Raw genomic sequence first — 12,031 nt, 5'->3', positions numbered from 1 at the left:
GATAAGGTCTGGAAGACCAAGCAAAATTTCAGTAACAGCTGCTTGTTGGATTGCTAGGAAGACAAATCAGAAGTCCCGCTTGACTGCAAAAGCCCTTCAGAAAGATTTAGAAGACTCTGGAGTCGTGGTACATTGTTCCATGGAACAGTCATCAAAAGAAAACCTCTCCTGCAACCTCACCATAAAATTCAGTGAAACTGAATGTTTTACAATTGCCCTCATAGTCCCCTGATCTGAACATCATTGAAAATCTGTGGCTAGACCTCAAAATAGCAGTGCATGCAAGACAACCCAGGAATCTTACAGAACTAGGAGACTTTTCTAAGAAAGAATGGATGAAAATCCCTCAAACAAGAATTGAATGACTCTTGGCTGGGTACAAAAAGTGACTGCAGACTTGTGAAACCTCACAGTGTGCACTGTCAGGATTATCTGGCATTGGGAGATCATATGGTACCTGGACAGCCCATTTCACTTTAACGTCACATTGTATGCCAGGATTGTTCAATGAAGAATGAAGGAGACAAATAGCATTCTAAGAGAGGGAAAAGAGACAGAATTGACATGTCATGGGATGGAATAAGGGGGCAGTATAATTAGTGGAGGAGTAGTGCTCTAATTGAGTTAAAGGGTTTTTTCGGTCTAAAACAACAATTCTGCAGGAACTCTGTGACTGCAGACTTATGAATCCTCACATCACGTGCACTGCGAGCTGTAAGGATTCTCTGGTGTCGGCAGTGAGTGGTTATGTGAACACAAGTATGTGATTTTCAAACTTCGGGCCACATTCTGAATAGACTGTATCCGGCCATGCAAGTGAATTAAGCGAGGTCGAACACAATCTAGTCGGCACATGACAGCATGTATGCAAGTCACATACAACCCCTCTTATCCCGGCATCGGAGAATCCTCATAGTGTGTGATGTGAGGATTCACAAGTCTGCAGTCATATAGTGTGACTGCAGACTTGTAGTTTTAGTCCGGACAATCCCTTTAAGGCCCGCAAACTCCTGCCTGGTCCAACTGATGGAGGACAGCAGAGATTTTTCTGTCTTGCTAACAGTGGCCATCAAAAGGAAATTAAAGATACAAGACAAAGGAAGAAAGAAAGGCTTAACAAAAAAAAAAAATAAAATGAAGAAAACAAACCATTTACGGTATTTTAAATTATGTAATAGCTACAAATATCTTGTTAGCATGTGATAAAAGGGTTATTTTATGGAAGTGTCCCGATAAGTGTAATGACAACATGTACAAGAAAGCAGCAGTCATGTATATATAGATTTATCATTAACATTAGTATTACAGGAGATGTAGGCAGAGCTTCAGAGTTTTGGTTCAGATATAATAAAGTCCCATCCGTCTCTTTTTGAGCTCTTGGATAAAGCAGCCAGGATGCCGAACGCCACACAGGCCGAGGTCCCAGTCGCATAACTGTGAGCTGTGGATGGTAGAGCAGAAGCAGTCAGGGCAAACGGCGGCAATAAGTGGACATTTCTTATTCATTTCTTGTAATCACATGGGCAATTTAAGATGAATGGATGGGATAGAAAGCAAATAGAATATACAGTATTTGTAATAATCACTACTCATCATAACAGGAGCGGACACAGAAGAGGCCCCCATACTAGAACAATATATGGGCTCTTTGTAGTCCAGCATCTCATCACAAAGCACAATCCCACCTGCTTTGGGGGCAGTAGTGGCCTCCTTACCTCCTGGATCCTTGTGCGGCTGCACCAATGATATGCATTTTAATTAAAGGAACTATTGGTGACAAGTTTCAACCCAATCTGATACATTCAATGGCAAAATAATGTCATGTACAGCTATCACTAGAATAGAGCGTAGAGGAACGCTTCTTCTGATGGGCTATGCAAGAAAAACGAATTACATAATCCATCGAGACCACTACAGCCACATAAAGGTGGTAACAGTCACATAAAAAAAAACACTACCATAGTGAGCCGGGATGCAATGAGATGACCAGCAAGAAGACAGTGAAACACGTGAACTTACCCAAATAATGCACTTTAACCCCTTCACCCCCAAGGGTGGTTTGCACGTTATGGACCGGGCCAATTTTTACAATTCTGACCACTGTCCCTTTATGAGGTTATAACTCTGGAACGCTTCAACGGATCCCAGTGATTCTGACACTGTTTTCTCGTGACATATTGTACTTCATGATAGTGTTAAAATTTCTTTGATATTACCTGCGTTTATTTGTGAAAAAAACGAAAATTTTGCAATTTTCCAACTTTGAATTTTTATGCAATTAAATCACAGTGATATATGTGACACAAAATACTTAATAAGTAACATTTCCCACATGTCTACTTTACATCAGCACAATTTTGGTACCAAATTTTTCTTTTTGTTAGGGAGTTATAAAGGTTAAAATTTGACCAGCAATTTCTCATTTTCACAACATTTTTTTTTAGGGACCACATCTCATTTGAAGTCAATTTGAGGGGTCTATATGATAGAAAATACCCAAGTGTGACACCATTCTAAAAACTGCACCCCTCAAGGTGCTCAAAACCACATTCAAGAAGTTTATTAACCCTTCAGGTGTTTCACAGGAATTTTTGGAATGTTTAAATAAAAATGGGTATCGTTTCTCCTTATGGAGAGTGACATACCATCTCTGGCTTGTCAAGGTAAGGAGGCTTATTTGCCGTACAATGCTCCTTGACAAGCCAGAGATGGTATGTCACTCTCCATAAGGAGAAACGATACCCCTTAGACCCCATGTCCAGAGCCTCTCACCTAGCCAAATCAGTTCTCATGCTTCGCACTGACGAGGGCCAACAGCCCGAAACACCGTGTCTGCGAATTGAGATACTGATTTGGCTTTTATCCTAAGTCATATTGCACGACTCGTTAAAGGGTTGATTGTGACTTGTAGGAACGCTACTTCCAATAGGTGGCGCTGTAGAGTTTAAGTCCTCTTTTTCTCAGAAAAGGCAATTTGCATAAATAAAAATGAGCATTTAACTTTTTTTTTTCACACAAAATTTATTTCAGCTCCAATTTGTTTTATTTTACCAAGGGTAACAGGAGAAAATGGACCCCAAAAGATGTTGTACAATTTGTCCTGAGTACGCCAATACCCCATATGTGGGGGTAAACCACTGTTTGGGCGCATGACAGAGCTCGGAAGCGAAGGAGCGCCATTTGACTTTTCAATGCAAAATTGACAGGAATTGAGATGGGACGCCATGTTGCGTTTGGAGAGCCACTGATGTGCCTAAACATTGAAACCCCCCACAAGTGACACCATTTTGGAAAGTAGACCCCCTAAGGAACTTATCTACAGGTGTAGTGAGCACTTTGACCCACCAACTGCTTCACAGAAGTTTATAATGCAGAGCCGTAAAAATAAAACAAACATTTTTTTCCCACAAAAATTATTTTTTTAGCCCCCAGTTTTGTATTTTCCCGAGGGTAACAGGAGAAATTGGACCCCAAAAGTTGTTGTCCAATTTGTCCTGAGTATGCTGATACCCCATATGTGGGGGGAACCACTGTTTGGGCGCATGGGAGGGCTCGGAAGGGATTGAGCGCCATTTTGAATGCAGACTTCGATGGAATGGTCTGCAGGCGTCACATTGAGTTTGCAGAGCCCTAATGTACCTAAACAGTAAAAAAAAACCACAAGTGACACCATTTTGGAAAGTAGACCCCCTAAGCAACTCATCTAGATGTGTTGTGAGAGTTTTGAACCCTCAAGTGTTTCACTACAGTTTATAACGCAGAGCCATGCAAATAAAAAATATTTTTTTTCCACAAAAATTATTTTTTAGCCCCCAGTTTTGTATTTTCCCAAGGGTAACAGGAGAAATTGGACCCTAAAAGTTGTTGTCCAATGTGTTTCGAGTACGCTGATACCCCATATGTTGGGGTAAACCCCTGTTTGGGCGCACGGGAGAGCTCGGAAGGGAAGGAGCACTGTTTTACTTTTTCAACGCAGAATTGGCTGAAATTGAGATCGGACGCCATGTCGCGTTTGGAGAGCCCCTGATGTGCCTAAACAGTGGAAACCCCCCAATTATAACTGAAACCCTAATCCAAACACACCCCTAACCCTAATCCCAACGGTAACCCTAACCACACCTCTAACCCAGACACACCCCTAACCCTAATCCCAACCGTAGATGTAATCCAAACCCTAACCCTAACTTTAGCCCCAACCCTAACTGTAGCCTTAACCCTAACCCTAGCCCCAACCCTAACCCCAACCCTAGCCTTAACCCTAGCCCCAACCATAGCCCCAACCCTAATGGTAAAATGGAAATAAATACATTTTTAAATTTTTTTTATTTTTCCCTAACTAAGGGGGTGATGAAGGGGGGTTTGATTTACTTTTATAGCGGGTTTTTTTAGCAGATTTTTATGATTGGCAGCTGTCACACACTGAAAGAAGCTTTTTATTGCAAAAAATATTTTTTGCGTTACCACATTTTGAGAGCTATAATTTTTCCATATTTGAGTCCACAGAGTCATGTGAGGTCTTGTTTTTTGCGGAACGAGTTGACGTTTTTATTGGTAACATGTTCGAGTTAGGGTATGTTTCCACGTTCAGGAAACGCTGCGTTTTTGACGCTGCGTTTTTCCGCAGCGTCAAAAACGCAGCGTCCAGATGTTACAGCATAGTGGAGGGGATTTCATGAAATCCAGACTCCACTATGCGTTAAACGCATGCGTTTTTGCCGCGAAAACGCATGCGTGGTGCGTTTTTTCCAAACGCAGCATGTTGCTACAATGAGCAAAACACGCAGGCACACCGCAGGTGACCTGCCAGTGACCTCAGGTGCAGTTTTGGTCAGGATTTTACTTGCATAAAATCCTGACCAAAGCCTGATGCAATCCTGAACGTGGACACATACCCTTATAACCCTTATAGTCCTCAGAACAGAGCGATGCCAAAATTATTATTTTTTCTATAAAATGGTTTTTATCGTATAAAAGCGCCAAAACATAAAAAAAAATGATAGAAATGAGATATCGCTGTAATCGTACTGACCCGACGAATAAAACTGCTTTATCAATTTTACCAAATGCGGAACGGTATAAACGCCTCCCCCAAAAGAAATTCATGAATAGCTGGTTTTTGGTCATTCTGCCTCACAAAAATCGGAATAAAAAGTGATCAAAAAATGTCACGTGCCCGCAAATGTTACCAATAAAAACGTCAACTCGTCCCGCAAAAAACAAGACCTCACATGACTCTGTGAACCAAAATATGGAAAAATTATAGCTCTCAAAATGTGGTAACGCAAAAAATATTTTTTGCAATAAAAAGCGTCTTTCAGTGTGTGACGGCTGCCAATCATAAAAATCCGCGAAAAAACCCGCTATAAAAGTAAATCAAACCCCCCTTCATCCCCCCCTTAGTTAGCGAACAATTTAAAAAAATGTATTTATTTCCATTTTCCCACTAGGGTTAGGGTTAGCGCTAGGGTTAAGGCTACAGTTAGGGTTGGGGCTAAAGTTAGGGTTAGGGTTGGAGCTAAAGTTAGGGATAGAGTTTGGATTACATTTACGGTTGGGATTAGGGTTAGGGGTGTGGTTAGGGTTACCGTTGGGATTAGGGTTAGGGATGTGTTTGGATTAGGGTTTCCGTTATAATTGGGGGGTTTTCACTGTTTAGGCACATCAGGGGCTCTCCAAACGCGACATGGCGTCCGATCTCAATTCCAGCCAATTCTGCGTTGAAAAAGTAAAACAGTGCTCCTTCCCTTCCAAGCTCTCCCGTGCGCCCAAACAGGGGTTTACCCCAACATATGGGGTATTAGCGTACTCAGGACACATTGGACAACAACTTTTGGGGTCCAATTTCTCCTGTTACCCTTGGGAAAATACAAAACTGGGGGCTAAAATATAATTCTTGTGGAAAAAAAAAAAGATTTTTTATTTTCACGGCTCTGCGTTATAAACTGTAGTGAAACACTTGGGGGTTCAAAGTTCTCACCACACATCTAGATAAGTTCCTTGAGGGATCTAGTTTCCAATATGGGGTCACTTGTGGGGGGGTTTCTACTGTTTAGGTACATTAGGGGCTCTGCAAACGCAATGTGACGCCTGCAGACCAATCCATCTAAGTCTGCATTACAAATGGCGCTCCATCCCTTCCGAGCTCTGCCATGCGCTCAAACGGTGGTTCCCCCCCACATATGGGGTATCAGCATACTCAGAACAAATTGGACAATAACTTTTGGCATCTAATTTCAACTGTTACCCTTGGAAAAATACAAAACTGGGGGCTAAAAAATAATTTTTGTGGAAAAAAAAATAATTTTTATTTTCATGGCTCTGCGTTATGAACTGTAGTGAAACACTTGGGGGTTCAAAGCTCTCACAGCACATCTAGATGAGATCCTTAGGGGGTCTACTTTCCAAAATGGTGTCACTTGTGGGGGGTTTCAATGTTTAGGCACATCAGTGGCTCTCCAAACGCAACATGGCGTCCCATCTCAATTCCAGTCAATTTTGCATTGAAAAGTCAAACGGCGCTCCTTCCCTTCCGAGCTCTCCCATGCGCCCAAACAGTGGTTTACCCCCACATATGGGGTATCGGCGTACTCAGGACAAATTGTACAACAACTTTTGTGGTCCATTTTCTCCTGTTACCCTTGGTAAAATAAAACAAATTGGAGCTTAAGTAAATTTTTTGTGAAAAAAAAGTTAAATTTTTATTTAAACATTCCAAAAATTCCTGTGAAACACCTGAAGGGTTAATAAACTTCTTGAATGTGGTTTTGAGCACCTTGAGGGGTGCAGTTTTTAGAATGGTGTCACACTTGGTTTTTTTCTATTATATAGACCCCTCAAAATGACTTCAAATGAGATGTGGTCCCTAAAAAAAAATGGTGTTGTAAAAATGAGAAATTGCTGGTCAAATTTTAACCCTTATAACTCCCTAACAAAAAAATATTTTGGTTCCAAAATTGTGCTGATGTAAAGTAGACATGTGGGAAATGTTACTTATTAAGTATTTTGTGTGACATATCTCTGTGATTTTATTGCATAAAAATTCAAAGTTAAAAAATTGCGAAATTTCCAAAATTTTCACCAAATTTCCATTTTTTTCACAAATAAACGCAGGTAATATCAAAGAAATTTTATCACTATCATGAAGTACAATATGTCACGAGAAAACAATGTCAGAATCACCGGGATCCGTTGAAGCGTTCCAGAGTTATAACCTCATAAAGGGACAGTGGTCAGAATTGTAAAAATTGGCCCGGTCATTAACGTGCAAACCACCCTTGGGGGTAAAGGGGTTAATAAAAAATACAGAAAAATCACATTGCATGATTTTTACATAATCAGTGTTTTATTGCTTGAAATAAGAATTTCATACTATAAAAAACAGAACTTAATATTTGGTACATAAAACTTTGTTTGCAATTACAGAGGTCAGACGTTTCCTGTAGTTCTTGACTATCATACTGCAGCAGGGATTTTGGCCCACTCCTCCATAAAATCTTCTCCAGATCTTTCAGGTTTCGGGGCTGGCACTGGACAACATTGAGTTTCAGCTCCCTCCAAAGATTTTCTATTGGGTTTAGGTCTGGACACTGGCTAGGCCACTCCAGGATCTTGAAATGCTTCTTACGGAGCCACTCCTTAGTTGCCCTGGCTGTGTGTTTCGGGGCATTGTCATGCTGGAAGACCCAACCACAACTCATCTTCAATGCTCTTACTGAAGGAAGGAGGTTGTTGGCAAAAATCTCAGGATACATGACCCCATCTATCCTCCCTTCAATACGGTACAGTCGTTCTGTCTCCTTTGCAGAAAAGCACCCCCAAAGTATGATGTTACCCACAACGTGCTTTATGGTTAGGACGTTGTTCTTGGGGTGTTGTACTCATATTTCATCTTCCTCCAAACACGGCGAGTGGAGTTGATGCCAAAAAGTTCTATTTTGGTCTCATCTGACCACATGACCTTCTCCCATGCCTCCCCTGGATCATCCAGATGGTCATTGGTGAACTTCAAACAGGCCTGGACATGTGCTGGTGTGAGCAGGGGGACCTTGTGTGTCCTGCAGGATTTTAATCCATGACTGTGTAGTGTGTTACTAACGGTAATGTTTGAGACTGTGGTCCCAGCTCTCTTCTGGTCATTTACCAGGTCCTCCCATATAATTCTGGGCAGATTAATGACCTCTCTCAGAATCGTCCTTACCTCATGAGGAGAGATCCTACATGGAGCCCCAGAACGAGGAAGATTGACAGTCCTCTTATATTTCTTCCATTTTCTAATAATTGTGCCATCAGTTGTTGTCTTCTCACCAAGCTGCTTGCCTATTGTCCTGTAGCCCATCCCAGCCTTGTGCTGGTCTACAATTTTGTCCCTGGTGTCCTTAGACAGCTCTTTAGTCTTGGCCATGGCGGAGAGTGATTGACTGTGTGGACAGGTGTCTTTTATACAGGTAATTAGTGCAGAGTAGGAGGCTTCTTAAACAAAACCTAACAGTCAGAGCCAGAATTGTTGCTGGTTGGTAGGTGACTAAATACTTATTTCATGCAATAAAATGCAATTTAATTGTATGATTTTTTAAATAATGTGATTTTCTCAATTTTATTGTCTCTCACGGTTGAAGTGTACCTACAATAAAAATTACAGAGCTTTTCATTCTTTGTAGGTTGGAAAGCTTGCAAAATCGGCCGTGAATCAAATACTTACTTTCCCCTACTGAAAAAGATGCAGTGTACATATAACCCTTAAAAAGGTTTTCAGGTAGAGCTTAGAAAACTTTGGTGTAACATTACAATAATCTTTGACTTCTCACTTTAAATTGGTGCTGGCCTTCTTCATACATCTTATGTCGTCAATGTTTTACAAGCAAACTTACACTTGATTCCGAGCAAGGCACCAGAGGCACAACCTCCTACGAAGTAATTGACCAAGTCATCTGGTTTCTCCCGAACCTGAGCTGTGACACAGGTGGTGATCCCAAAGATTGCACCAAGTGAAGCTAATGGCAAAAAGAAGAAAAAACAACAAAACGTTGCAATTAAAATGTGCTGCCCACACAGCCCCAAAGTAATCATACACTGGCCCAGCGATCAGCTGCTATCAATGGATACACTGAGCATACGTTACCCCTTCTGCAGCTGCCCCAGGGCACAGCATTTATTACACGTGTTCCCTAAAATGAATGGCCCAGCATGAGCTACATAGTGGCCCCGGCGCGCGCTACATAGAGGGCCCAGGTCCATCAGAGCAAGAACTATTGAGAGAGTCAAGTGATCTGGGGCAAACTGAGCTCGGACACTTAGGATCAGTCTTCTGGGAGATGTAGTGCTCATGACTGTAAACATGTAGGCTTCTATGAACTGATCATACATGTTTATGGAGGCAATACTAGATATACGTACCACTAGACTTACTAATAGGCATTACCTACATAACGTCATCTGACCAGGAATATTGTTCTGTGGTGGATATAAAAAAATCCCTCCCTTTTTATGAGTCGATACAACACCCTTTAGAATTAAAATATATATTAAAGGGGTACTCCTGGCGGCAGGGACCACCACTCATCAGACACTGATATGTGATCACATAACCAATCTGGTTTACTTACAGATATTTCAATATGGGCCCTTGTATTCCAAACAGTGATGGCATAGCGCTAAAATAGTTCTTTACTGTCTGGGAGATGGTGGGCAAAGGGGTCTGACTCCAAAGGACCCCAACTGATCCTGAGAGGTCGGTAAACCTAGTGAGGTCTGCTCTTACTTTGCTCAAGTGCCATAGTGCAGAACAAAGCTAAGGCTACATCCCCAAACACCAGTCTACTACTTAGGCTAGCATCACATCTGTATTGTCATACTAACAAGAAAAGTAAAAATTACAAGGTGTCCCATGACCAATGCCAGCGGCGCCCAACAGATCCCAAATCCTTATAACGGGGTCCCTCATTTTACTGGTAAAAAAATAGCACTGACTGCTGCAAATATGACAATCTGTGCGGGGCGACAAAGCAGATGTAAGCTAAGACTAAAGCTGCATTTACACTGATCGGTTATCTTAGGAACTCTCGTGTCACAATAATCGTTCCGTGTAAGCAGGCTGCCCATCACCCAATCAAAGAACAATACGCTCGTTCTTTGGATTAAATTATATTTTGCACAGTGCAAAATGTCATCATTCTCGGCAGCACATAGTCCTGTGTAAACAGGGCTCGTGCTGCTGAAAACAATGGCCGCCCATGCACATTAGGCAACCTAGTATGGCGGCTCAGGTTGCATCGTTTAATTTGCTCTGTCTTCATAGACAGCCTAATAAACAACCACTAATCGGTAAAGGTTTGCCAATTAGTGGTCATTTAGTGCTGGTAGTCGGTCCATTACAGGATTCTTTTTGACCAATAATTTCAAGCGCTGGAATCAAATGATCAGAAGAGTTTGTCCTTTACCCATGGTTAACGATGCTTCTCCAGCTCGCAGAACGCCCTCCAGTGCAGTCTTGGGCTTAAATGCGATAATGTGATAAGCGGAGCCAATTAGGCCTAGTAACGAGAAAACGAGAAAGGGAATCAGGAAAAGAAACAACAAAATCATAGAGGTCGGAACAGACATTGACGGCAACAGAAGCTACAGGGGCGGCTCAGACCAACGCGGACCTGTGTGATCCCAGCCATCACCGCCGCAATACTGACTGCTGGGAGCTCCTGGAGCAGAAGTATTGGGCGAGCTTGTGTTACTGTGCTATCTCCAGTAAGGTGTGTAGTGGACCCTCTGGCCTGTATGGGGGGCTGCACTATCCCTCTATGTGTGCATGCAGCCAAAGGCCAGGTACACGCTAGTGCAAGACGTGCACATTAGCCAGCGGTAACCTAATGTATATGGGGAGACCGGATACTGTGTCTGTGGGAGATCACTCCGCTTATGTCCCTCAACTTAAAGGGGCAGTCCACTAATGCACAGCCTCAGCTCAGTCACTTCAGGGCCCCACTTACTAGAAGACCTGTGTACCCTCACCTCCTGCACAGGGGGCCATCCAAGCAAAGTCGGCCCTGCTGACACATGACATTGTTGTATCCGGTGACCGCTGCAGCCAGTCAGAGACCACTGCTCGTCTGCAGCCTCTAATATTACATCAAAGCGGACGGAACAATAATGAGCGGCAGCCAATGTCATGTGACCGCCTGGGAACGGCGCCACCCTGGGAGGCGAGTATACGCTATAAATGGGGCCCCACTGATGGAGCTGGGGGTGTCCATAGTGGAGAGACCCCCGGAGTAATGAGGGGTCTGATGTCCCCCAAAGGATCAGCACAGTTACATCAATGAGTCATGGAAGGTCACAATGGGGAGAAACTATAAAAGGGAGAAGTAATGAGTCTGCTCTCCTACAGCCGAGGAAAGTATTAGGCAAGAATGACCCTGAGAGGGGCGGCCCATGGGGAGCGGGGTCACACCCCGACCTCACACTAGAAGGGACGGTTCCTGCCGGACAATCCCTCTAATCCGGGACTATTACCGACAATAGTGGAGGAAATCTCCTTTGTAGACCCGGAGCAATCTACTGACAGTGAGAACAGTGACCCGGATCCACTGCTGAGGCCACAGCACAAGGCCCGGAGCCCACCGTGCACGACCACCTACCCAGCGCCACCGACAGCCTGGTGACCAGCCAGGTCTTCTGCACACAGTCCGTGCCGTCCGGGATGTCCCAGTACCCCATGTTCTTCCACAAGGACACTCTGCTACTGAGGCCGAGGGAGACGAAGGACCTGTGGTGATGTCACGACCATGTGATCAGTCACGTGTGTGGGAGGAGTCTTCTAGAAGGCTACAGCCAATGTGTATTACAGTCAGCTAGATTGTGCTGTATCGTTGTCCTATGTCCTGCTGCCCCCAACAGCTGCCCCCTCCTGTCTGCTGCCCCCAACAGCTGCCCCCTCCTGTCTGCTGCCCCCAACAGCTGCCTCCTCCTGTCTGCTGCCCCCAACAGCTGCCTCCTCCTGTCTGCTGCCCCCAACAGCTGCCCCCTCCTGTCTGCTGCCCCA

The 12,031-nt window shown here is 43.5% G+C and overlaps 1 protein-coding gene across 1 annotated transcript; it reads right to left on the bottom strand.

The window, feature by feature from the left end:
- Positions 1 to 1,151: 1,151 nt before the first annotated feature.
- On the bottom strand, positions 1,152 to 11,785 carry NDUFA11 (NADH:ubiquinone oxidoreductase subunit A11). Its single transcript, XM_077278111.1, has 4 exons — positions 11,628 to 11,785; positions 10,437 to 10,529; positions 8,868 to 8,990; positions 1,152 to 1,441 (listed from the first exon to the last, which is right to left on the bottom strand). Exons 1-4 carry the CDS (start codon positions 11,704 to 11,706, stop codon positions 1,326 to 1,328), a joined length of 411 nt encoding a protein of 136 aa, XP_077134226.1. The 5' UTR covers positions 11,707 to 11,785; the 3' UTR covers positions 1,152 to 1,325.
- Between the last annotated feature and the right edge of the window lie 246 nt (positions 11,786 to 12,031).

Source organism: Ranitomeya variabilis, chromosome 8 (genome assembly GCF_051348905.1).
Source record: "Ranitomeya variabilis isolate aRanVar5 chromosome 8, aRanVar5.hap1, whole genome shotgun sequence".
In the NCBI taxonomy this organism is placed as follows: Eukaryota; Metazoa; Chordata; class Amphibia; order Anura; family Dendrobatidae; genus Ranitomeya; species Ranitomeya variabilis.
Note: the sequence above shows the minus strand (reverse complement) of the source record. Positions and strands in the feature narration are given on the sequence as shown.

What these genes read in the sequence shown, in the direction of transcription:
- NDUFA11 (XM_077278111.1), bottom strand. Translation starts at nt 11,706, where the DNA reads ATGGGGTACTGGGACATCCCGGACGGCACGGACTGTGTGCAGAAGACC. An exon ending in CAGGCTGTCGGTGGCGCTGG is followed by an intron (nt 10,530 to 11,627) that starts GTAGGTGGTCGT and finishes TCTCGTTACTAG; the next exon opens with GCCTAATTGGCTCCGCTTAT. An exon ending in TGCCTTGCTCGGAATCAAGT is followed by an intron (nt 1,442 to 8,867) that starts GTAAGTTTGCTT and finishes TACCATCCACAG; the next exon opens with CTCACAGTTATGCGACTGGG.